This window comes from Gorilla gorilla, chromosome 20 (genome assembly GCF_029281585.2).
Source record: "Gorilla gorilla gorilla isolate KB3781 chromosome 20, NHGRI_mGorGor1-v2.1_pri, whole genome shotgun sequence".
Taxonomy (NCBI): domain Eukaryota; kingdom Metazoa; phylum Chordata; class Mammalia; order Primates; family Hominidae; genus Gorilla; species Gorilla gorilla.
This window is the reverse complement of record NC_073244.2, coordinates 51746267-51771864: the sequence shown is the minus strand read 5'-3', so window position 1 is coordinate 51771864 and position 25598 is coordinate 51746267. Positions and strand designations below refer to the sequence as shown.

The 25598-nt window shown below is 40.4% G+C and overlaps 1 protein-coding gene across 4 annotated transcripts; it reads right to left on the bottom strand.

The window, feature by feature from the left end:
* Positions 1-3386: 3386 nt before the first annotated feature.
* On the bottom strand, positions 3387-22606 carry ZNF546 (zinc finger protein 546). 4 transcript variants are annotated; one of them, XM_055369373.2, is made up of 7 exons: positions 22467-22606; positions 21708-21763; positions 21291-21375; positions 13458-13544; positions 12242-12368; positions 11075-11170; positions 3387-5961 (listed from the first exon to the last, which is right to left on the bottom strand). In XM_055369373.2, the coding sequence occupies exons 3-7, from the start codon at positions 21294-21296 to the stop codon at positions 3845-3847; spliced, it is 2433 nt and encodes an 810-aa protein (XP_055225348.1). In that variant the 5' UTR covers positions 21297-21375; positions 21708-21763; positions 22467-22606; the 3' UTR covers positions 3387-3844. The 4 variants fall into 4 exon arrangements, with proteins under 4 accessions (XP_055225348.1, XP_004060781.3, XP_055225347.1 ...); XM_004060733.5 differs by having other exon boundaries at positions 21213-21375; positions 22467-22602; XM_055369372.2 differs by having other exon boundaries at positions 21213-21375; positions 21708-22563.
* Positions 22607-25598: the final 2992 nt, after the last annotated feature.

The window sequence follows — 25598 nt, the reverse complement described above, 5'->3', positions numbered from 1 at the left end:
TGAAATTTTGATATTACTTCCTCCTTGAAATTTTCAATAAAACAAAAAATATCTCCTCCATCTGTACTTATATCCAATTCTCATTCACAATGCTGTAATTATCTTTTTCCTTTGATTAGCTATACTAAAATCAAGTATTAATATTTTTTCACAAAGCCTTAATAAGTCTATTTTATTTTCAAATTCATTAACTCCTTTTAATGATCCTCCCTTCTTTCTTATATTGACTTATTTTTCCCTTAATTTCTTGAGTTTAATGCTTCTTCATTCTTTTAACAGTGTTATAAGTGATTACTATGTTAAAGAGACAGTATTAAGTCACTGGGAGTAGGGTGGTGAGCAGAAGAAACAAAGTGCTGGCCCTCAATATTTGTTTCCCGAATATATTAACAGGTTATTGATTTTTCACTGAGCACAGGTTTGGCCACATTCACAAATTCTGATCTTACCATTCATTTCTAAATTGTCCTTTATGGTTTCATTTTCTTTTTGATCTAGTGTCATTATATTATTGGAGATTTTAAATTTCCAAAATGCCAAAGTACTACTCTACAGATCGTTTACTAAATTAAAAGAAATATTTAGCTCTACAACAGAGAAACCTGGTGATTACCATATGAAGCAAGTATTTCAGTTACCTGTCGCTGTGTGACAAACTACTCCAAAACTTAGTGGCTTAAAACAGGCCATATTTTATACGTAAATCTGCAATTTGGGCAGGCTCATGGGGGAAAGCTTTTCTCTGCTCCACTTAGCACCAGCTAGGACAGCCTGAAGGCTAAGGGTTAGAATCATCTGAAGGCTCATACCCTCATACACTTGGTGCTGGATGCCGGCTGTTACCTCAATTACAGCTGTAATCAGGACAGCTTTACTTAGCTTTTCTATGTGGTTACTTGGCATCTTCATAGCATGGTGGCTGGGCTTCATCCCAAGTGGGTCAGGCAGAAGCTGTATTGCCTTTTATGACTTAGTCGTGGAAATCACAGTGTTACTCCTGCCATAAACACAGGCCCACCTGGCCAGATTCAAAAGGAAGGACCATGAGCTCTACCTCTTGGGGAGTGTTGGTATCACATTGTAAGGTGAACATGCAGAATGGGATATATTGGTGTGGCCATCTTTGGAACGTATGTTCTGCTACACCAAGTGAATGAACTAAGGATACCATAGTGGTATAATGACATTGTATGCCACCTAATGGGTTACAAATTGAAATACAAAATTTCTCCCATTAAGTATTCTTGCCAAAATATTTAATCTGTCCCTAATTGGGTCTCTAATCCCAAATTCCAGTTAATGGGAAATACTGGGGATAAAAAAGCACATTTAAAAATACTTTGGGAAGGCCGGGTGCGGTGGCTCACGCCTGTAATCCCAGCACTTTGGGAGGCTGAGGCGGGCAGATCACCAGGTCAGGAGATCGAGACCGTCCTGGCTAACATGGTGAAACCCCGTCTCTACTAAAAATACAAAAAATTAGCCGGGCATGGTTGAAGGCGCCCTGTAGTCCTAGCTACTGGGGAGGCTGAGGCAGGAGAATTGCCTGAACCCGGGAGGCGGAGCTTGCAGTGAGCCAAGATCGCACCACTGCACTCCAGCCTGGGTGACAGAGCGAGACTCCATCTCAAAAAAAAAAAAAAAAAAGTCAATGTTGCAATAAAGTTGTGGGGGGAAGGGCCATTCTTATTTTAAAAGAGACGAACAATGCACAAATGTAATTCATGAATTTGGTTCCTGAATTTAAAAATAACCTAAGAAAAGCATTCTTTACACAAGTGAAAAGAATGAACACAACTGAGAATATGAACACAGACTGAATATTACAGATTATGGAATTATTGCTAATCTCCTTAGGTGTGAAGTTACTGGGGGTCAAATCTTTTGGCTTCCCTGGGCTACACTGGAAGAAGAATTATCTTGGGCCACACATAAAATATGCTAACAATGGCGGATGAGCTTAGAAAAAATCACAAAAAAAACTCATGTTTTAAGACAGCTTACAAATTTCTGTTGGACTGCATTCAAAGCTGCCCTGGGGCACAGACAGGTTGGACAATTGTTATATAGCAATTAAGTAGGAGGCAGCCTTTATTCTTAGATGTGATGTGTTATAGTATCTGCAATTTATACTCAAATACTACAGCAAAATATGTAAATATTATGTATAAGCAAACCAAATGTGACAACATATTAACAATTGCTGAATCTAGATAGAACATAACAGTGTTCATTATTCTTTTAAGTTTTCCAAATGGATAGTGGCTGTTTTTAATTTATCATTGTGGGCAGAAAAAGTGACTGACATACCTGCTTTTTGGGTTATAAAAAGAAAAAAGCATTACAGCTATCCCTGAGTCTTCAAAACTTTACTCTCATAATCTTCACACCCATCAAATCTAGAGATTTCTTTCTCACATTAATTTTCAGAGATAGGTTCTGACTTTATAAATGGAAGTTTAATCTATTTTACTGGATATTATCTCCAGTTAATTATTCCAATCTAAATAAGGAGTGAAAGGTAATGGACAGTTTTTACAAATTCCTTACACCCACAGGGCCTTCCTCTCACATGAATGTACTAAGTGTATCCCTAATGAAAAAAATAAAGCAATATTTATTGATAAAATGCTGTGTGCCAAATACTCTTTTAAAGGTTTTATCTTTTATTAGCATTTCATCCTCACAAAAATACTATTAGGTGGTACTGTTATTACCATTTTAAAAATCAAGGCACAGGGGCATGTTTTGCCAAACACCACATAGGCAGAGGTGGAATTATGAGAATTATATTATTTATATATATCATAAAAAGATATGCCAAGGCTGGTCTTTCCCATGTTCATTACATTAACAGAATCATTTTCCGTTACAGTGCTATATTAAGTGTGGTCCATGTGTTGACACTGACCCACAAATTGTTTGCTTCTGGTCTCTGCAAAAGTTATAGATACCGAGAGCAAGTATTTAGAAATGTTTGCAGCAATCTGACAGAGTTAACTCAGTTAACTCAGTTAAATACCATAATAAAAAACTGGGGCTTTTATTTTGTATGTCTGTTTTTTTCTTTTCATTTTTCTGGTAACCTATTTATTTATTTATTTAAGAGACGGAGTCTTGCTCTGTTGCCCAAGCTAGAGTGCAGTGGTGCGATCTCAGCTCACTGCAACCTCTGCCACCTAGGTTCAAGCAATTTTCCTGCCTCAGCCTCCTGAGTAGCTGGGATTACAGGCACCCGCCACAACGCCTAGCTAATTTGTGTATTTTAGTAGAGAAGGGGTTTCACCATGTTGGCCAGGCTGGTCTTGAACTCCTGACCTCAGGTGATCTGCTCACCTGGGCCTCCCATAGTGCTGGGATTACAGGTGTGAGCCACTGTGCCTGGCCCACATTTTATTTATTTATTTAGAGACAGGATCTCACTCTGTCACCAAGCTGGAGTGCAGTGGCACAATCATGGCTCACTAAAGCCATGAGGCAGGGTCTCACTATGTTGCCCAGGCTGGTTTCGAACTCCTGTCTTTCCACAGTGCTGGGATTACAGGTGTGAGCCACTTCACCTGGCCCATTATTATTGCATTTTAGAGAAGCACTGTTCAACAACAGTTTGTATGGGAAAAGGCCCTTGATGGTTTGGGATGCGGTGCATCAGTATCAATCTTCTAAAGTCTAACAGAGACTGAGTGATGCTATAGTCTTTCGACTCTTTAACATATGAAATAATTTCTGATAAATTGTGAGCATGAAGTAAAAGGGATTCCCACATGTTCCGTAACAAACAGAAAATTTCTTAAATTACAAATTCTCTGCTAAAGGGCATTTTCTAAAGGCCATCGTATTCTCTTTACATTATGCATAGGACTTCCTCACTAATATGATTTCTCTGATGTAAAGTAAGTTGATCACTACGAATAAAGGCTTTTCCACATTCTTTACATTTATAGGGTTTTTCACCAGTATGAATTCTGTGATGTCGAGTAAGTTCTGAATTAACACTGAAGGCTTTCCCACATTCTTTACATTTATAGGGTTTCTCACCCGTGTGAACTATGTGATGTCGAGTAAGTTCTGCTTGAAGACGAAAGGCATTCCCACATTCTTTACAGCTATAAGGTTTCTCACCAGTATGAAGTCTAAAATGTTGAGTAAGATGATACCGACGACTAAAGGTCTTTCCACATTCCTTACATTCATATGGGATCTCACCAGTGTGAATTCTTTGATGTAATGTAAGTCGATAACTGCAAATAAAAGCATTCCCACATTCATTACATATGTAGGGCTTCTCACCAGTATGGCCTCTGTGATGTTGAGTAAGATGATAGTGCCGACTAAATGTCTTCCCACATTCCTTACATTCGTAGGGTTTCTCGCCAGTATGAATTCTGTGATGTTGCATGAGATGAGTGCTACGAATAAAGGCCTTCCCACATTCTGTACATTTATAGGGTTTTTCACCAGTATGAATTCTGTGATGCTGAGTAAGTTCTGTTTGAAATCGAAAGGCTTTCCCACATTCATTACATATGTAGGGTTTTTCACCAGTATGAATTTTAAAATGTTGAGTAAGATTATAGCGACGACTAAAAATTTTCCCACATTCTTTACATACGTAGGTGCTCTCACTGGTGTGAATTCGCTGGTGTGAAATAAATTGATTGCTATGAATAAAAGCCTTCCCACATTCCTTACATTCATAGGGTTTCTCACATGTATGAATTCTGTGATGTCGGGTAAGTTCTGCTTGAAGACGAAAGGCTTTTCCACATTCGTTACATATGTAGGGTTTCTCACCAGTATGAATTCTGTAGTGTTGAGTGAGATGATAGCGACTACTGAAGGTTTTTCCACATTCCTTACATTCATAGGGAATCTCACCGGTGTGAGTTCTCAGATGTAAAGTAAGTTGATAACCACAAATAAAGGCCTTCCCACATTCCTTACATTCATAGGGTTTCTCACCAGTATGAGTTCTATGATGCCGAGTAAGTTCCGTTTGAAGACGAAAGGCTTTTCCACATTCTCTACATTCATAGGGTTTCTCACCAGTATGAATTCTATGATGTCGAGCAAGTTCTGCATGAAAACTAAAGGACTTACCACATTCTTTACATTCGTAGGGTTTTTCACCAGTATGAATTTTCTGATGTTGAACAAGGTATGAGCCATGACTAAAGGCCTTCCCACATTCATTACATTTATAGGGTTTGACACCAGTATGAATTTTCTGATGTTGACTAACATGTCGTTGTACCCTAAAGGTCTTGCCACAAACCTTACATTCATAAGGCCTCTCACCAGTATGAATTCTTTGATGTTCAGTTAGTTGATAATGAAGTCTAAAGGCCTTCCCACATTCTTTACATTCATAAGGTCTCTCTCCAGCATGAATTGTCTGATGTACTCTAAGGTCTCTGACACGACTAAAGGCTTTCCCACATTCCTTACACTCGTAGGGTTTCACACCAGAATGTATTCTCTGATGTTCAGTAAGGTGATAATGAAGTCTAAAGGCCTTCCCACATTCTTTACATTCATAGGGTCTCTCCCCAGCATGGATTGTGTGATGTACTCTAAGGTCTCCCACTCGACAAAAGGCCTTTCCACATTCCATACATTTATAGGGTCTCTCACCAGTGTGAATTCTCAGATGTTGAATAAGGTATGACTGTTGTCTAAAGGCCTTTCTACATTCCTTACATTCATATGATTTCTCTCTAGCATGAATTTTTGGATGTAGAGGATGAGATATTTGTTTTTGGATTAGCATTTGACTAACGCATCCCATCTGATGTCTCTCTTGTCTCTCAAATTCATGTTTACACTGCAAACCATTTCTGAAAATGGTGTCCTCATGGATGGTGTTTTTACTTTTTTCCCCTGTCTGCAATTGAGATAAATAGATTTTGCAAACATTCTTTTCTGAAAGCAAATTCTTGGTAATATACTTGTATTCCAAATCTGCAAAAAAAAAAAGCAAAGAGTAAACAAATGCTATAATGCTATTCTTCTGTGTTGGGGCAGGGATGGGGGTTGTACCTCATAGTAGAAATAAAAGATAAACAGAAATAACATACATTAGAAATAAATGGTTTAGAGCAGGATTCAACAAATTTCTTCTTTAAAAGACCAGATAGTGAAGGTGTTAGGCCTTGGGAGGCATATGGTCTCTGTCACAATTACTTAGCTCTGTTATTACAGCACAAAAGTAGCCACAGATGATAATAAGTGTGGCTGTGTTATAATAACACTTGACTTATGGACACTGAAATTTAAATTTCAAAAAGTGTTTACATGAAACAAAATCTTGATTTTTTCAACCATTAAAAAAATGGAAAAACCAGTTGTAACTTATGAGCCATGCAAAAACAGGCAGTGAGCTATTTGGCTCATGGGCTATAGTTTGCTGGTTCCTGGCTTAGAGAACTCTAAATTATTGTAGTGCAATTTAAAAGAAGGCAAAATACCTCAGAAAATGATGTGACTTTTAAGAATTGTAAAATAGGCCGGGTGCGGTGGCTCATGCCTGTAATCCCAGCACTTTGGGAGGCTGAGGCAGGTGGATCATGAAGTCAGGAGATCGAGACCATCCCGGCTAACATGGTGAAACCCCGTCTCTACTAAAAATACAAAAAATTAGCCGGGCGTGGTGGCGGGTGCCTGTAGTCCCAGCTACTCGGGAGGCTGAGGCAGGAGAATGGCGTGAACCCAGGAGGTGGAGCTTGCAGTGAGCCAAGATTGTGCCACTGCACTCCAGCCTGGGTGACAAAGCGAGACTCTGTCTCAAAAAAAAAAAAAAAAAAAAAAAAAAGAATGGTAAAATAGGTGAATAGGATAATAGGGTAAATCAGTGATCCTCTTATTTAGGATGGATTTAGGGGAATTTCTTACATATACTGTTCTTCAGGCACCAAACCAGACAAAATCAAAATCTATAGGAGCAAGTCCTGGATATGTGCATTTAAAATCTTTTTCATCAAATGGCTTTGATGGAGATCATTTTGAAAATCTGTACCTAATTCTTTTCCCTTTAGAATAGAGTTTCTCGTTCCCCCTAGAATAAAACCCAAACATATTACCATTGATAAAAAGCCCTTTCTTATTTGGAAGACCTCTGTAAACCACCTCTGTAAATATTACAAACAAGTCACTGAGAGGGCAGCTAAGTATAATAACTTAATTTCCCCAAATTACAACATAGTTATGAATATATCTCCCTGATTCCAATCTCATCCTAGTACAGCAATTAAATATGCTCTTTCCTGGATCACTTCCCTTCTGAAAGGGAAGAAAGGTACATCCAAAATTGCTCAGTCAAAAGTATAAATGGAAAAGTCATTTTTGTATTTCATCATTTTCCAATTACCTATTGTTACCTTGAACATTAGGCATCTCCAAAACTGTTTACATTTGCCCTGTGTGTGTGGCTACTGTTCCTTCTCTTTGTCTCTGTCCCAACTCAAGTACTGAGATATTTTATTTGGTGAGCATCAGTTGTGTTTTATCATTACTCATTCACAGATCCTCAAACTCATTGCTAGTCAATAATTACACTGCAGGTCCTGGCTAGTAGAGTAAGGCAAGGTGAAGAACACAGGCTTTAGAAAGGAGAAAAATAAACGCCTTTATTCTCAGATGTAGTAGGTTGAATTGTGGCCCCCAGAAAAGACATGTTCCTAACTCCCAGTGCCTGTGAATGTGACCTAATATGGAAAAAGGGTGGGCCCTAAATCCAATAACAGGTGTACTTATAAGAGCGAGGCATAGGGAGATCAAGAGAGGGTGCCATGAAGATGGAGGCAGAGACTGGAGTGATGCGTCTGCAAGCCAAGGAATGCCAAGAATGGCCAGTAACTACTATTCTTTTCATAAATTGTTGGATTCAAATGGCTAAAACTTAGTCTAGAATTTTTGCATTTGTGTACATGAAAGATACTGACTTATAGATTTCTTTTCTTATAATGCCTTTGTCTGGTTTTGGTATCAGGGTAATGCTGGACTTGAAGAGTGAGTTTGGAAGTATTCCCTTACCTTAAAGTTTCTGGAAGAGTTTGTGTACAATAGGTATACAAATGTAAAAATCTAAAACTATAAAATTTCTAGAAAAGCTGGGGGCAGTGGCTCACGCCTGTAATCCCAGCACTTTGGAAAGCCGAGGTGGGCAGATCATGAGGTCAGGAGTTTGAGACCAGCCTGGCCAATATGGTGAAACCCTGTCTCTACTAAAAATACAAAAATTAGCTGGGTGTGGTGGCGTGTACCTGTAGTTCCAGCTACTTGGGAGGCTGAGGCAGAAGAATCGCTTGAACCCGGGAGATGGAGGTTGCAGTGAGCCGAGATTGTGCCACTGCACTCCAGCCTGGGTGACAGAGCGAGACTCTGTCAAAAAAAAAAATTATAGAAGAAAACATAAAATTTTTGTACTCTTTATATTGGGCAAAGATTTTTAAAATATGATCTGAAAGGACAATCCATAAGAGAAAAATGTGATAAATTGAACTTAATCAAATTAAGAGCTTATGCTATTCAGAAGACACTGTTAAGAGTTTACAGATCATACATTTGATAAAGGACTTACATCCAGAATATACAAGGGACTCTCAAAACCCAATAATTAGCAAACAACCAATGCAATTAGAAAATGGGCAGAAGGCCAGGTACAGTGGCTCACGCCTGTAAGCCCAGCACTTTGGGAGGCTGAGGCGGGTGGATCTGAGGTCAGGAGTTCGAGACAAGCCTGGCCAATGTGGTGAAACCCCATCTCTACTAAAAATACAAAAATTAGCTGGGCATGGTGGCACATGCCTGTGGTCCCAGCTACTCAGGAGGCTAAGGCAGGAGAATTGCTTGTACCCAGGAGGCGGAGGTTGCAGTGAGCCGAGGTCGCACCACTGCATTCCAGCCTGGGCAACAGAGCAAGACTCTGTTTCAAAAAAAAAAAAAAAGAAAGAAGGAAAGAGAATGAGCAGAAGACTGTAATAGACGCTTCACCAAAGAAGATATATGGATGATAAATTAAGAATAAAAAGTTGCTCAGGATTATTAGGCATTAGGGAAATGAAAATTAAAACCACAGTGTGATACCATTACTCACCTATAAGCAAAACTAAAATTTAAAAAACTGACCATACCAAAGTGCTAACAAGAATGTCGAAGAACTGGAATTTTCATAAACTTCTGCTGGGAAAGTAAAAAGATACAACCACTTTCTTCTTCTTCTTTTTTTTTTTTTTTTTCAGACATTATCTTGGTCTGTCACCCAGGCTGGAGTGCAGTGGCACAATCTCGGCTCACTGCAACCTCTGCCTCCAGGGTTCAAGTGATTCTCCTGCCTCAGCCTCCCGAGTAGCTGGGATTACAGATGCCTGTCACTATGCCTGGCTAATTTTTGTATTTCTAGTAAAGATGAAGTTTCACCTTGTTGGCCAGGCTGGTCTTGAACTCCTGACCTCCAGTCATCCACCTGTCTCGGCCTCCCAAAGTGCTGGGATTACAGGCATGAGCCACTGCTACTGGCTGATATAACCACTTTCAAACACAGTGTGGCAGTTTCTTAAAAAATAGACATATATTTATCATATGATCTACCCATTCTACCCCAGATAGTTACCCAAGATAAATGAAAGCATAAGTCTATACAAAGAATTTTACATGAAAGTTTCCAGTAGCTTTATCTGTAATAGCAAAACACTGGAAATAACTCAATGTCCATCCTTATAGGTAAATGGATAAGTAAATTGTGGTACATCCATACAATGGAATACTACTCAACAATGAAAAGAAATGAAGTACTGATACATACAGCAACATGGATGAATCTCAAAATAATTTTGCTGAGTGAATGAAGCTAAATTTTAAAAATCACCATATTTTTAAAAAAGGAAGAAAAAAATCACCATATCATTCCATTATACAAAATTCTAGAAAATGAAAACTAAGTTATAGTGACAGAGAGATGATCAGTGCTTACCTGGGCAGTGGGTAGAGAGGGACATGAGGGAGGGATTTCTTTTGGAGGTGATGGATATGTTTATTATTTTGATTGTGAAATGGTTTCACAATATACAGGGCAACTTAGCAAATTTTATACTTTAAATGTGTGCAGTTTATTGTATGCTAATTATATGTCAATAAAACTGTTTTAAAATGTTATAAAAATTGACACTTAAAATGAGTACATTTTATACTATATAAATTATACCTCAATAAATATGATTAAGAAAATACACTTGTCCTATGACCCAGAAATTCCACTTCCATATATTCCCAAGAAAAATGAAAACCCAAGAGAAATGAAAACATCTGAACACAAAAACAATTGTACAAGAATGTTCACATCAGGTGGCATAATTTACTTTGGGAATAAACACAGATGGTTCTTCATCTCAGAACCTTTGCACTTGCAGCTTTTTCTGCTTGTAATGTTCTTCCTCAATACTCACATGGCCTGAGACCTTACTTTATGTCTCTGGTTCAAAGATCATCACCTCAAAATGGCCTTTTCCTGATCTTATCTAAATTAGCCCTACTAACTCCCCAACACTCTAGCTCCTTACTCTACTTAACTTTCTTCACAACACATATGAAAACCTGATTATTATCTGTTTACGTGTTGACAACGTTTCCCTTACTATAATATCAACATCTCTATGACAACAAGAGTGTCTATCAATAGTGCCTAAACTCTAGCACAGTGCCTGGCTTAGGTTAGGTAAATGGGAAATATTTGATGAATAAAACTTGGACAATGGAGAAATGAGTATAAATCAAAATGTAAAAGGAGGCCTGGAAACACAGGTAAAATGGTCATCAATGGGGAAGAAAGAAAGCAGCCCCACTTTGAAAGAGGAGAGAAATACGAGAGAAGAGAAACAAGGAGTATAGCAAATTGGGTAAAGTTCCTTTGGTAGCTAATGTAGAGAGAATCTGAATGCTTCCCAGGTATCAGTCCTTTTTCCACAGGCCTCAGGCCTTTGAAGGGAGCTTTCCAAACAACTCAGTGCTGTGCCTCCTCCCTGACATCATGGGTCATAACTTGTGATAGCACCCTCCTGCCTAATTTGCTGTCACTCACCTGTGAACCAATTCCTTGTCCCTTCCCTCATTACTATCCAGGGCTCTTTCTCTTGCTCCAATAAAGTAATCACATCTGGCTTAGGAATGGTATATCCTGCTCATGAGAAAAGAAATGACACATGTTATAGAAAAAAACAAAAACAACTATAACCTTGAAATGACAATTCAGACTTGGTTACATTTGTAAGAAACTGCAGGTGAAAAGGGTACTAGACAATGCCATGACAGTAAAGAAGAAAAAGGCCATCTAAGAATATTCACATTAACATGGACTCACAATTATAGGACTAAAGAGACAAGATGAGAGAGCGAAAAGGTCTGCTTTGCTGTTAAAGGCAGTATAGAAAGGGGACCAGTGAGCACACCCTCTGGAGCCCTATGGCCTGGGTTCAAATCTTCTGCCACCTAGCAGCTGTGTGAACTTGAAAGTTACCCTGCACATATTCACTTTTATCAAATGCAAAATGGGGCTGATATTACTGACTTCTTAGGGCTGTGGTGAGAATTAAATGAATTAATATATGCAAAGGCATATAATATACCCAGTATATAGTATTATTTTGTTGTTGCTACTATTTTCCCAGGAGAAATATACTAAGTTTCCTAAAATATTTCCAGGTTCTTCCTCAGATATTCCTTCAACAGAAAATGTAAATTCACAGACTTTAACTTTCAACCGCAAAGCAGGTTAAGGAGAATATGTCTCCTTTAGGATGGGGTGTGTTGGCTTGAATTTTAAATGACTATTGTTAACTCAGTCCACCACTGTATAATCCATGGAGGTTCTTTTGATAATCAAGGAAAAACTAGAATTCTGAGACTAGCTGTTGTCTTGTAGGAGGGTCAGATATTAACACAGAGCAGCTATAGGAATTCTGAGTATATGCATTATATGAAATCTGATGTCACACAACTCAAACCTGGAAATTATTTAGAAAAGCAAGCAATGACAGGAAAAGTCAGAGGAAGGAGTGAATGTCACTGAGGGTCAGAAAGGTGAAGTTGCTTAACACAGGTGCCCATTTCCACCCCAACACTGCTGAAACTATGACTTTAGAAATAGGGGGTGTCAGTCAGCCTCTTAAAACAGAGTTCTAAAGTTTGACAGTGGAGAAAGCTGATACTCCAGAAAACAGATGGTAAACGATTTCAAAAGATACCTTACCCAGTGAGACCAGGTTGCTGTAGTTCTCCAACATCACATCCTTGTACAAGTCCCTCTGCACAGCGTCCAGGCACTCCCACTCCTCTTGGGAGAGGTCTATGGACACATCCCTAAATGCCAAAGATACCTGAAATGACAAGCCTATGTATTAAAAAAAAATTAAATGTATTTTCAAGATGGAAAACTGCTTTGCAGGAAAGAAGCAACATAGTAAGCAAGTAAACTGGGGCTCAAGCCTGCAATGTGTGTAAAAGAATAAAGAAATTAATATTTCTGAAATAAAGTGTTTATACGCTTTTAAAGAATATTGTTGATGCAAATTAAGTGAAATAGCATACATAAGCACATTGCCCATTATGTGCCTGCAGTTTAGGTTCTGAATAAATGCAAGTTCCATCATCCTCTCTTCCCTTCAAAAAATTTTTGGAAAAAGAATTTTTTCACCAAAAAGTACTCTAAAATCTCTCTTAGAAAACAGGATTTGACTGACATTACGTGATTTCGTTAAAACTCTCGTTCATCATGATGCAAAATAACCTCATAAGAAAAGTCTTCAGTTAGTATATTTATTGGCTAGCTAATAATATCATCCATCTTAAAGATACAGCAGACTAATTCTTCTTTTATTCTTAGGCATTTAGGTTGGCCAAAATGTTTAAGGTCTTCCCCAGTTCTGTTTCCACCCATCATTAGGGATCAGAGCCTATTTCCAGCCATCATCAGGGATTGGAGGATCTTCCTACCTGCTACCCCTGCCATACCTCAGGAATACTTGCTTTGTTCCTAAGCCAGAGGATGCTGACGTATCCACAATGACACTGATGTCATTGGAGACGAGCACAACCTCCTCAACCACAAAATTGACTTTTGTTTTCTTATTCATCCCTTGGAAATTCCCTGGCTAGATGCCTGAAACTACCATATGCAGGCCCCAATCATACTCCAGCCTAGTCCTCTAAGCCTCTCAATGCATGGGATCTGACCTCTGCCTCTGAGGCTGACATGGAAGACAATGTTTGAGCACAGATAAGAGAAAACAGGAGCAAATGAGGAAGACACTAGGCTATTTGGCACTATCCTTCACTGTGATCAGAGTAACTAGGGAGCAGGTTCCACAACAGGGTTGTCTTAGGAAGGAAGTCTCAAGATAATGAGACTTCAATGATCACATGAATTTAAAAACACAGTATTTCAAGGAAGAAAAACACAAACTTACATTGGCCATGGTTTTAGAACCACAAGAACTTGTCAGTTCTCCTTGAGTTTCCTCCATGGAGAAGCACAGAATCCAGAGAAACCGGGGCTGGGGGGAAGAGCAAGTGACTCTGAGACCAGATATGTGTCAAAACTCCTAAAATGACTTAAGTTAATAAGATCTTGTTATGCCATCATTTCTACTTCCAACCCCACCATTCTGCACATATAAACTGGGGAAGATATCTCAATATCAAGGCTGGGGTGGTGTAAAGTCATGCCCACGGTTGCCAGGTGATGATAACAAAAGTAGCTATTTTTAGGATCTTCTGCATGATGGGTCCTTTATCATATTAACATTTAACCATGCAATGCATTTATCTCCATTCAACAGATGAGGTAATGAGGGCTTCAAATAATGTAACTTGCTGAAATTCACAGTTAGTAAGAGGCAGAGCTGTGTTCTGAATCCACATTTCTCTAATTATAAAGCACATTATCTTTTTTTTTTTTTTTTTTTTGAGACAGGGTCTTGCTCTCAACTCTGGCTTTTGCCTCTGAAGCCCAGAATGTTTTCAAATGAAACTTAAGCATGAGCAATTCACTAAAAATAGCAGCATATCATCCACTGAAGTTATTAAATTTCAATACAATGAAGCAGATCCTAATTAAGGAAATATCAGTTGACACTTATTAGAATGGCAGACTTAAAAGATTAATAATATGCCAGATGAGCAACATCACAGGGAAATGAATACTGTGTAAATGCTACAGATTTGTAGGACCTTAAAACATGGCATGTAGAAGGATGTGAGAGACTTTTACCATCCAAACCTAATTTTGGGACTCTACCCAAAGCAAATGATGTGTATTAAGATGCATGCAGGTTAGGCCGGGCGCAGTGGCTCACACCTGTAATCCTAGCACTTTGAGAGGCCAAGTCGGGCAGATCATTTGAGGTCAGGAGTTCAAAACCAGCCTGGCCAACATGGTGAAACCATCTCTACTAAAAATACAAAAAAATTAGCTAGGCATGGTGGCACATGCCTGTAATCCTAGCTGCTTAGGAGCCTAAAGCAGGAGAATTGCTTGAACCTGGGAGGCAGAGGTTGCAGTGAGCTGAGATCGCGCCACTGCACTCCAACCTGGGCGACAGAGCAAGACTCTGTCTCAAAAAAAAAAAAAAAAAAGATGCATGCAGGTTAGGGGTGCAAAAGGCTTACTGGAAAAAGCAAAAATAAAAAAGATGCATGCAGGGAGGGTAGAATTCAGCATTCTGAGTCCAGCAATAGCTGACTGGTTAGATAAGTTACAGATCATCTATGTAACAGAATATTAAGTAGATATTAAATACTATACTAAATTGGAGAAAATATTTAAAGGATTTGGGAAATATCCAAGATATGTTCTAAATTAAAAAATAAGGTTAAAACCCAGAATGTACAATATAATTACATTTGTGAAAACATACACACACACATACATAAAGAAAGAACGAAGGACGGGCAGAAACTAAGAGAGAGAAAAAAGTTTAAAAATGTATATATCTATATGTCAGCACTGCCAAGCTGCATGACATTACTTGATATATTTTTAAAGTATAATCTGTAACTTTAAAAAATAATTTAGGCTGGGTGCGGTGGCTCACGCCTGTAATCCTAGCACGCTGAGAAACCGAAGTGGCTGGATCACCTGAGGTTAGGAGTGCGAGACCAGCCTGGCGAACATGGCAAAACCCCATCTCTACTAAAAAATACAAAAATTAGCTGGGCGTGGTGGCGCATGCCTGTAATCCCAGCTACTTGGGAGGCTGAGGAAGGAGAATCACTTGAACCCAGGAGGTGGAGGTTGCAGTGAGCCGAGACTGTGCCACTGTAGTCCAGCCTGTGCGACGGGAGTGAGACTCATCTCAAAAAAAATAATAATAATTTAAAATATACACACCGGCATACATATGTACTTATTTTTCATTTTGATAAGAGGAAGCCTTTCCTTTGTTGAACAATCTTCTCTTCAACTTAAAGGAAAAGCTTAAGATAATCTAAAAACAGCTGATATATATATAAAAAAATATATATTTATATATAATATATATTATATAAAATATATATATTTATTTTTATATAATATATATATTATGTATTTATATATATAGAATATATATATATATATATTTTTTTTTTGAGATGGAGTCTCACTCTGTCACCCAGGCTGAAGTGTAATGACACAATCTCAGCTCACTGTAGCCTCCGCCTCCTGGGTTCAAGTGATTCTCCTGCCTCAGGCTCCCTAGTCACTGGGATTACAGGCGCCCACCACTGCGCCCGGCTAATTTTGGTATTTTTAGTAGAGACAGGGTTTCGTCATGTTGGCCAGGCTGGTTTCGAACTCCTGACCTCAGGTGATTTGCCCTCTTCAGCCTCCCAAAGTGCTGGTATTGCAGGCATGAGCCACTGTGCCTGGCCAACAGCTGTTATATTTTTACTGAATGTCTTTTTTCCCTTTAGCTCATAACATTGGAACCAATTCTTTTGATTTTTCACATATGTCCATGTATGCTAATATATTGCAATGTCTTATACATATGAATGCTGGTCACAATGAAGTAGCTTTTCATGTACTCCTGACAAACGTATTGACAGTCTGTGCTCTGAAATTTTCCTTTCAGCGACAATATCCTCCAAACTGCTGCTGAATAATCTTGTCCCATTAGCCTCACTTTGAATCTAACAATAAAAACTTTGTTTTTGAATCTAACAATAAAAACCCATTAGCCTCACTTTGAATCATTACAACAAAAACTTAAGGCATGAAACTGTGCTGTTCAATACAAATATGGTTATTTAAATCAAATTTTAAGCTGGGCACGGTGGCTCACGCCTGTAATCCCAGCACTTTGGGAGGCCGAGGCAGGCAGATCACGAGGTCAGGAGATCGAGACCATCCTGGCTAACATGGTGAAACCCTGTCTCTACTAAAAATACAAAAAAAAAATTAGCCAGGCGTGGTGGCAGGCGCCTGTAGTCCCAGCTACTTGGGAGGCTGAGGTAGGAGAATGGCGTGAACCTGGGAGGCAGAGCTTGCAGTGAGCCGAGATCGCACCACTGCACTCCAGCCTGGTATACAGAGTGAGACTCTGTCTCAAAAAAACAACAAAAAAAGTTAAATCAAATTTTAAATAAAATTAAAAGTTCAGGCCGGGCACGGCGGCTCACGCCTGCAATCCCAGCACTTTGGGAGGCCAAGGCAGGCGGATCTTTTGAGGTCAGGAGTTCGAGACCAGCCTGGCCAATATAGTGAACCCCCGTCTCTACTAAAAATACAAAAATTAGCTGGGCGTGGTGGCTGATGCCTGTGGTCCCAGCTAATCAGGAAGCTGAGGCAGGAAAATCGCTTCCACCCAGGAGGCAGAGGCTGCTGTGAGCTGAGATCTCGTCACTGTACTCCAGCCTGGGTGACAGAGTGAGACTCTATCTCGACTGAAAAAAAAAAAAAAGTTAGTTTCCCAGTCACACTAGCCATATTTCAGGTGCTTAGCCACATGTGGTGAGCAGCTACCACACTGGAAAACATAGGACAAATCCATCATCATGGAAAGTTCTATTGGACAGCACTGGACATCTCCTTTCTATGAACTCCCAAGGCCTGTGACCTGAATTTCTTTACTGTTTTTTATTATCTTCTACCTTATACTCATTCAGTCTATTCTGATTTTAGACTCTCTGCTGTACAGTAGCACCTATGTGTTTTCAGTTCTTGTATTCCTCTAATTACTAACACAAGATTCAGTATACTGTGAGCCCTTATGTCTGATATTTGACTAAAATTCCAATTTTTGGCATTTTTTTCTTGCAAGTGGCTATTAAAGCATATTAAGACATACACATAAGACATTTATCATATAACAACTTATAATAATCAAATATTAAAAATACTAACAGCTATAGTAGGCAGCAGGTTAAATAAACTATGGTCAGTTATGATGGCACACTAAGGCCTTACTAATACTAACTATATTGGTCCATATTTATTTTTGGAGGAAGACATTAATGATGAGTTACTGACTGATAACAGGCAAATTAAAGGAGCATATGTCATTATGGGCAGGGTTATAACGTTGTCATTAATAACACAGACTCTGTTGTCAGATTTTCAGAATGTGAATCTTAGTCTGACAGCTACATATTTTTCAGTTAGTTTGTTGGTAAATTAGGGATAAAAACAGCACCTATCTCATAGGGTTGTCATGAAGATTGAGATAATACATACATCCCACTTAATGATATATAATTACGTAATAAAAGTTAGCCAGTATTATTAAAATAGAGGATATTATGTCCTTTGTTCCACTGCTATTAAATAAAATCATTTTCTATTATTTCATTTTTTCTAGTAAAGTTTGAGTCTCATGCCCATTTTTTAATAATGATATTTTAAGTATTTCAGAGCTGAGCCTTGAAGATGCAATTATTTTTAATTAACAACATTTGTAAAACAGACTCCCAGAAAGATAATCAAGAAATCTCTTCTTGGTAGAGCACGGTGGCTCACACTTGTAATCCCAGCACTTTGGGAGGCCGAGGTGGGTGGATCACCTGAGGTCAGGAGTTCAAGACCAGCCTGACCAACATGGTGAAACCCCCGTCTCTACTAAAAATACAAAAATTAGCCAGGTGTGGTAGTGGGTACCTTTAATCCCAGCTACTCTGGAGGCTGGGCAGAAGAATTACTTGAACCTGGGAGGCAGAGGTTGCAATGAGCTGAGATTGAGCCACAGCACTCCAGCCAGGGCAACAGAGTGAGACTTCATTTAAAAAAAAAAAAAAAGAAATATCCTCTTTTGTTCTTGCGACTACCAAAGGGGGGACATCATTCTTCAACATAAAACTAGCTAAAATAATCTAATTAAGGCAGGGGTCCCCAACCCCCAGGTCACTGACTGACACTGGACCACGGCCTGTTAGGAACTGGGCCACACAGCAGAAGGTGAGCAGCAGGCCAGCAAGGGAAGCTTCATCTGTATTTACAGCTACTCCCCATTGCTAGCATTAACCGCTTGAACTCTGCTTCCTGTCAGATCAGCTGCAGCATTAGATTTTCATAGGAGTGCGAACCCTATTATGAACTGACCATGTGAGGGATCTAGGCTGCGTGCTCCTTATGAGAATCTAATGCCTGATGATCTGTCATTGCCTCCCATCACCCCCAGATGAGACCATCTAGTTGCAGGAAAACAAGCTCAGGTCTCCCACTGATTCCACATTAGGGTGAGTTGTATAATTATTTAATTACGTGTTATAATGTAATAATAATGGGAATAAAATGCACAATAAATGTAATGTGCTTGAATCATCCTGAAACCATCTCCCTCTCTCTGTGAAAAAACGGTCCTCCATGAAACCAGTCCTGGTGCCAAAAAGGTTGGGGACTGCTGTAATAAGGCATTCAATAGATAATTTTAATATGAGGTTCAATCTTGTTCTCCTGTTCTATATGGAAAGATTCACATGAATATTTATTTGTAGCTGTTACTATCTTATTCTGTTTTCTTTTTCTTTTTCTTTTTTTTTTTTTTTTGAGACGGAGTCTCACTCTGTCGCCCAGCCTGGAGGGCAGTGTGGCTATCTCGGCTCACTGCAACCTCCTGGGTTCAAGCAATTCTCTGCCTCAGCCTCCCAAGCAGCTGGGATTACAGGCGCATGCCACCACAGCTGGCTAATTTTCATATTTTTAGTAGAGATGGGGTTCCACCATCTTGTCCAGGCTGGTCTTGAACTCCTGACCTCGTGATCCACCTGCCTGGGCCTCCCAAAGTGCTGGGATTACAGGCTTGAGCCACCATGCCCACCCTTATTCTGTTTTCTACTGTTATAAATCTGTCCTAGAAAATGTTATTTGCATAATGGAACCCTGAAAAAAACCTAGCCAAGATAAGAGTATTGCTATGTCCTGTAAAAGCAACCTTAAAAATCTAAAAAAAGAGTATAATCCTGAAGAACTATCTTACTTGATAAATTATGTCATATTAATTATCCTTGATTGGTTTATATAACCCTAAAAGGTGTAAATTTCTCAAAGGTTAATCAAACTTAGCAGGATTCATTGGTGTTTTCTTCTTCTCCCTATGTGCACAGAGTTATAAGAAAGCTATGGTTAGGGAGAATTAGTTTTTCTAACTAGAAGCTGAAAAGTCTTGTGTCCTTTGAATAATCAGTTAGTGCAATTTCTATTCTGCAGGAAGAAAAGTGCAGGTGCGTGTGCATGCACACACACACACACACATACATACAAGTGTGCTGAAAAATCTTGCTGAAATAGGTCAGGCATGGGATCACACCTGTAATCCCAGCACTTTGGGAGGCCGAGGCGGGTGGATCACCTGAGGTCAGGAGTTCGAGACCAGCCTGGCCAACATGGCGAAACCCCATCTCTATTAAAAATACAAAAAATTAGCTGGGCGTGGTAGCAGGTGCCTGTAACCCCAGCTACTCGGGAGGCTGAGGCAGGAGAATTTCTTGAACCTGGGAGATGGAGGTTGCAGTAAGCCAAGATCGCATCATTGCACTCCAGCCTGGGCAACAGAGCGAGACTCTGTCAAAAAAAAAAAATCTTGCTAAAATATAGCTCCCCAAAGTGTTAATAGTGATGCTGGGGCTATTTTAACTTTCTTCTTTATAAGTCCCTTATGTAATATAATGAGTAACTAAATAATTTATAAAAGGTGAATATTAATTCTATAACCAGAAGTATACAATAAATCTACACCAATTATAAAATAAAATGTTTTAACACATCAGAAGCAAATTGGTTTGACATGTATGGAAACAATAGGAAAACAGCATGACCATTATAAATAAATGCCTGCCAGTTCTTGAACATTCTTCTTCAATTCAACAAGACCTTTTCACTGTTAAGATTCTTCTCTCAATACACAAGCCAGGTGAACAGTGTCTGCAGACTGAATAAGAAAATTTGAGCAAAGCAGACAGAAGAGTGTTTGGTTCTCCTCTACTTCTCCAGCAAATAATCAGTTGAAATGTTAATTTAGATATAATGCTTGTTAAATGTCTTTAAATCCTAATATTAGTGAGATTCATATAAAATTTAAAATTTGCGGCCAGGTGCGGTGGTTCATGCCTGTAATCCCAGCACTTTGGGAGGCCAAGGCAAGTGGATCACCTGAGGTCAGGAGTTCCAGACCAGCGTGGCCAACGTGGTGAAACCCTGTCTCGACTAAAAATACAAAAATTAGCCAGGCATGGTGGCAGGCGCCTGTAATCCCAGCTACCTGGGAGGCTGAGGCAGGAGAATCACTTGAACCCAGGAGGCAGAGGCTGCAGTAAGCCGAGTTCATGCCATTGCACTCCAGCCTGGGTGACACAGCGAGACTTCTTCTTAAAAAAAGAAAAAAAGATTGCGTATTATTCTTCATCACTATGACTATTACTTTACTCATATGTACTTTTTATTCTTATGACTAACTCTGCATAAAAATAAATCTCAACTCATGGATTCCTTGGAAAAAAATCCCTGCTCATGTTCACACAGATTTCTATGCTTGGACTTCCAATCACATTCCCACTTCTAAAAGCCTTAAAAGCAGACGACCATTATCACTTGCTTACTGACACCAGTCAGGTCATCTCTAATCCTGTCATATTTTAAAACTGAGGTCTTTGGAGAAGATTGGAGAAGATGGATGATGTGATTCTACCTAAACATTAATCTCAATAAAACAAAGTTTTAACTTTAGACTCCAGGATATGCATTTCTCTACCATTATAGAAAGTGAGTGCAGAGGAATGATTTGAAAAATGAGAAAGTCATTTGGAGGCCCGTGAAGAGGAGGGTCCACCTGCATGGTCCATTGTTCACTGGAAAGGAAGGCCTGGGATAGGTCACTGGACAATTCAGGAAAAGCAAAGCAATGTTTCCATTTCCTAAAAACAAAAACATTTTATGCATTTATTTAAAGATTTACTTAAAGATATAGACCAGAGAGTTGCAATTTATGTGACAAATAATTTAGTCTTTTTAGATTGAATCAAATGAACTTTTTCAAAGGGAAAAATGCAAATGAAAGCTACAGAAAGTACCTGGGGATGTGATTTTTGTGACTGTGAGTAATGAGGTGACAGGCTCTGTGGTAGATTGTGGCTGTGCTTGACACAGCAGTGTGGTACCACGCCGTATGACTGGGTGCAGGCAAGGCTGTGTGAGGATTAGAATGTGTGGTTTCCATTTTATGAATAAAAAGGAAATATAAACTTACCTGGACCTGAACTTTTAGACCTGCTACAACAATTGTTCCCTCCTTTTTTCAGGATCCTTGTTTTGATGAATAGCAGAATGGGGGAAGAAAAATAATCATGAGACAGCAGGCCTTTCTTAGAGCACAGACCGACCCAGAATATCCCCTCCAGCGCCACATCTGTGCTGACCTCACGCACATAACAGCTGTGTGAGAGTGAGGCTGGGATCTGTCTCTGAACTCACACCAGGTTTCTAGATCAAAGGTATGGGAATGCAGTGGTTCTGAAAAATGCAGCTGCCCACACAGCGGTTCCAACTGGGCAGTCTTCCAACCTGTCGTCCCAGGAGTCTGTTTTAGGGACACTTCTAATTCAAAAGTCCAATCGCCAACCCAGGTCTGTACCTTCTTGCTGGGAACCTTCATCCTAGAGCTCGATATTTGACTTCCCTCTTGGGGACACTGCTGTGTGCAAACACCGAGGCCGTGAGGGGGGTAGAGGGTCAGTGACACACACCAGAGAGCCAGGCACCTGTCTCAGCCTCACACCCGCACCCACACCCGCCCAACCCGGTCCTGACAGGCGCCCCGTCGCGCGCACACACACACATACACCGTCTGCCACATTTTGTCACACAATTTCCCTTCTCCGCTCCCCAAGCACGCACAGGCCTGAGGCTCCCTCCGGGCACGACACGCCAGGTCTGGGCCCTGGAGCGCCTCACTTTGGGCGGCAGTTCCATCCCCAGTCCTACTCGTAAGAGTCCCGTTCCGCCTCACCTAGCTCGGACTTCTCGCCCGCCTGTGAATAATAACGGTTCAGGTGACTGAACCGTTAAGAACGCAATATAAAGGGCCCTTGGGGTCCAGGCAACACTGCCCAAGGAGCTTCTGGGAAATGTAGTCCACAGCAGGAAACTGATTCTTTTGGGCGGAGGCGCAGGCGCGCGCGCATGCGGCGGCTTCGACTCACCAGGAACCCACGCAGGAAGCTGAAGAGGAGAACAGACGCCTCTGGGCCACTCGCCAGGCCACTTGAGTGTGGGACCGCCGAGTGCGACCCTGAGGCCGAGTGCTTGCGGGACTGGACGATAGCTCCGCCAGGCAGGATTTTGTCTGTTTCACCTCTTGAGGTAGTCCCGGCGTGTAGTACATAATAGGCGCTTAATATGTGTATCGTAAAGAATGAGTGCCTGGCCATTTGTATTTGCCTTGTGAGCGCGTGTGTGTGGCACCGTGAGGGTTGCGGGACCGACGGAACCTCTCTGGCTCTGGCGGGTTGTGTTTCCGCGTGTGTGTAATTTGAGTGTGAGTCGGTGTGTAGTGAGTGAAGGGATCTGACTGGAGAAAACCACAGAAAATACCCGGGGCTGTGATTTTTGTGACTTTGGTCAATGGGACGACAGGCTCTGTGGTAGATTGTGGCTGTGCTTGACGTAACAATGTGGTACTATGCCGTGTGGTTGCCGGCAAGGCTATGTGAAGATGAGAATGTGTGATTTGGAAAATCTGGATGTGGAACATCACGGGTGCCAGTGGAATTGTGACTCTGTGTGTGTATAAAAGTTTGCAACCATAGGCCTATATGTCTGTGGGATAAAGAGAATATGTTGCGTCTTCTTGGAGTATCAGCTTTATTTAAACATTTGCATCAGAGAGTTGCGATTTATGTGCCAAAGATTTTTGTCTTTTTATATTGAATTAAATGAATTTTTTACAAAGAGAAAAATGAAAATAATAGTAACTTTTAAAAAATATTAAGAATTTCCTTCCACTCTTCTATTCTGGCAATGGATCTTTGGCAATGGGTCTTTGGCAGATCAATTTGAAAAGCTTGGACTGAGGAAATTATACTTGGAAAGCACATTAGGCAGTCAGCCCCTGGTTCCTAAATACCATGCTCCACTGAAAGGAGCAAGGCTCCATGGAGAAATAGCAGATTCCAGAGCTGGGGAAGGGAAAGTTCAGAATGAACTTGGAACATCTTGTGCTTGAAAGTAAGGAAGTGCTCAAAGAATGGTGGGGACGTGTTCAAAGGACATGGAAACCAGATTGAAGGGACTTCCACTGACCAAACTTGACATGGTTTGAGCATCAAAATAAATAATGCTAGTTATAGATTAAAACCCATTAAATAACAGAGGGAATCATAATTCCAAACTGATATAAATTAGTACGTGAAAAAAAATTGAAAGTTTGATGAGGGACTGGATGTTTACATTGTTGCAAAGAACCCCTGCCCCCCCAAATCCCTTAAAAATGTGTCAATATAAGGCTGGGCACGGTGGCTCATGCCTATAATCCCAGCACTTTGGAAGGCCGAGGCGGGCGGATCATGAGGTCAGGAGTTTGAGACCAGCCTGACCAACGTGGTGAAACCCTGTCTCTACTAAAAAAATACAAAAATTAGCTGGGTGTGGTGGTGCGTGGTGGGTCCTGTAATCCCAGCTACTCAGGAGGCTGAGGCAGGAGAATTGCTTAAACCCAGGAGGCGGAGGTTGCAGTGAGCCTAGATCGCGCCACTGCACTCCAGCCTGGGCGACAGAGTGAGACTCCATCTTTAAAAAAAAAAAAAAAGCGTCCATATGAAAAAATGCTCAACATTACTAATCATCAGAGAAATGCAAATTAAAACCACACTGAGATACCACCTCACAGTGTTAGAATAGCTGTAATCAAAGAGACAAAAGACAACAAGGGTTGGTGAGGGTATGGATATAAGGGAACACTTGTACACTATTTGTGGAAATGTAAATTAGTACAAACATTATAGAAAATATCCAGAGGTTTCTCAAATTAAATATAACCACTATATGACCCAGTCATCCCACTATATATATCTGTATATATCCGTATCAGTCCATTCTTGCATTGCTATAAAGAAAACCCGAGACTCGGTAACTTATAAGAAAAGATGTTGAATTGGCTCATAGTTCTGCAGGCTGTACGGGAAGCGTAGTGGCATCTGCTTTTGAGCAGGCCTCAGGAAGTTTCCAATCATGGTGGAAGGCAAAATGGGAGCAGGCACATCACATAGTGAAAGCAGGAGCAAGAGAGTGAGGAGGGAGATGCTACACACGTTTAAATGTCCAGATCTCATAAGAACTCACTATTATGAGGATGGAAACAAAGGGCTGCTAAGCCATTCATGAGGAATCTGTGCCCATGATCCAATCACCTCCCACCAGTCCCCACTTCTTATATCAGGGATTACATTTCAGTATGAGATTTGGGTTGGGATACACATCTAAGCAATATCATTCTGCCTCTGGCCCCTCTCAAATCTCATGGCCTTCTCACATTTCAAAATACAATCTTGCCTTCCCAGCAGTCCCCCAGAGTCTTAACTAATTCCAGCGTTAACTCAAAAGTCCAAAGTCTGAAGTCTCATCTGAGACAAGGCAAGTTCTTTCCTCCTATGAGCCTGTAAGATCAAAAACAAGTTAGTTACTTCCAAGATACAATGGGGGTACAAGCATTAGATAGACATTCCTGTTCCAAAAGAGAGAAATTGGCTAAAAGAAAGAGGCTACAGGCCCTATGCAAGATCAGAACCCAGTAGGGCAGTCATTACATCTTAACGCTCCAGAATAATCTTTGACTCCATGTCCCATGTCCAGGGCACACCAATTTAAGAGGTGGGCTTCCAGCCTTGGGTATTTCTTCCCCTGTGGCTTTGCCGGGTTCAGGCTCAGAGGCTGCTCTGATCTACCATTCTGGGATCTGGAAGATGGTGGCCCTCTTCTCATAGCTCCACTAGTCAGTGCCCCAGTGTGTACTCTGTGTGAGGGTTCCAACCCCACATTTCCTTTTTGTACTGCTCTAGTAGAGGTTCTCTGTCAAGGCTTAGCCCCTGCAGCAGGCTTCTGCCTGGACACCTTGGCTTTTCCACATATCCTCTGAAATCTAGAT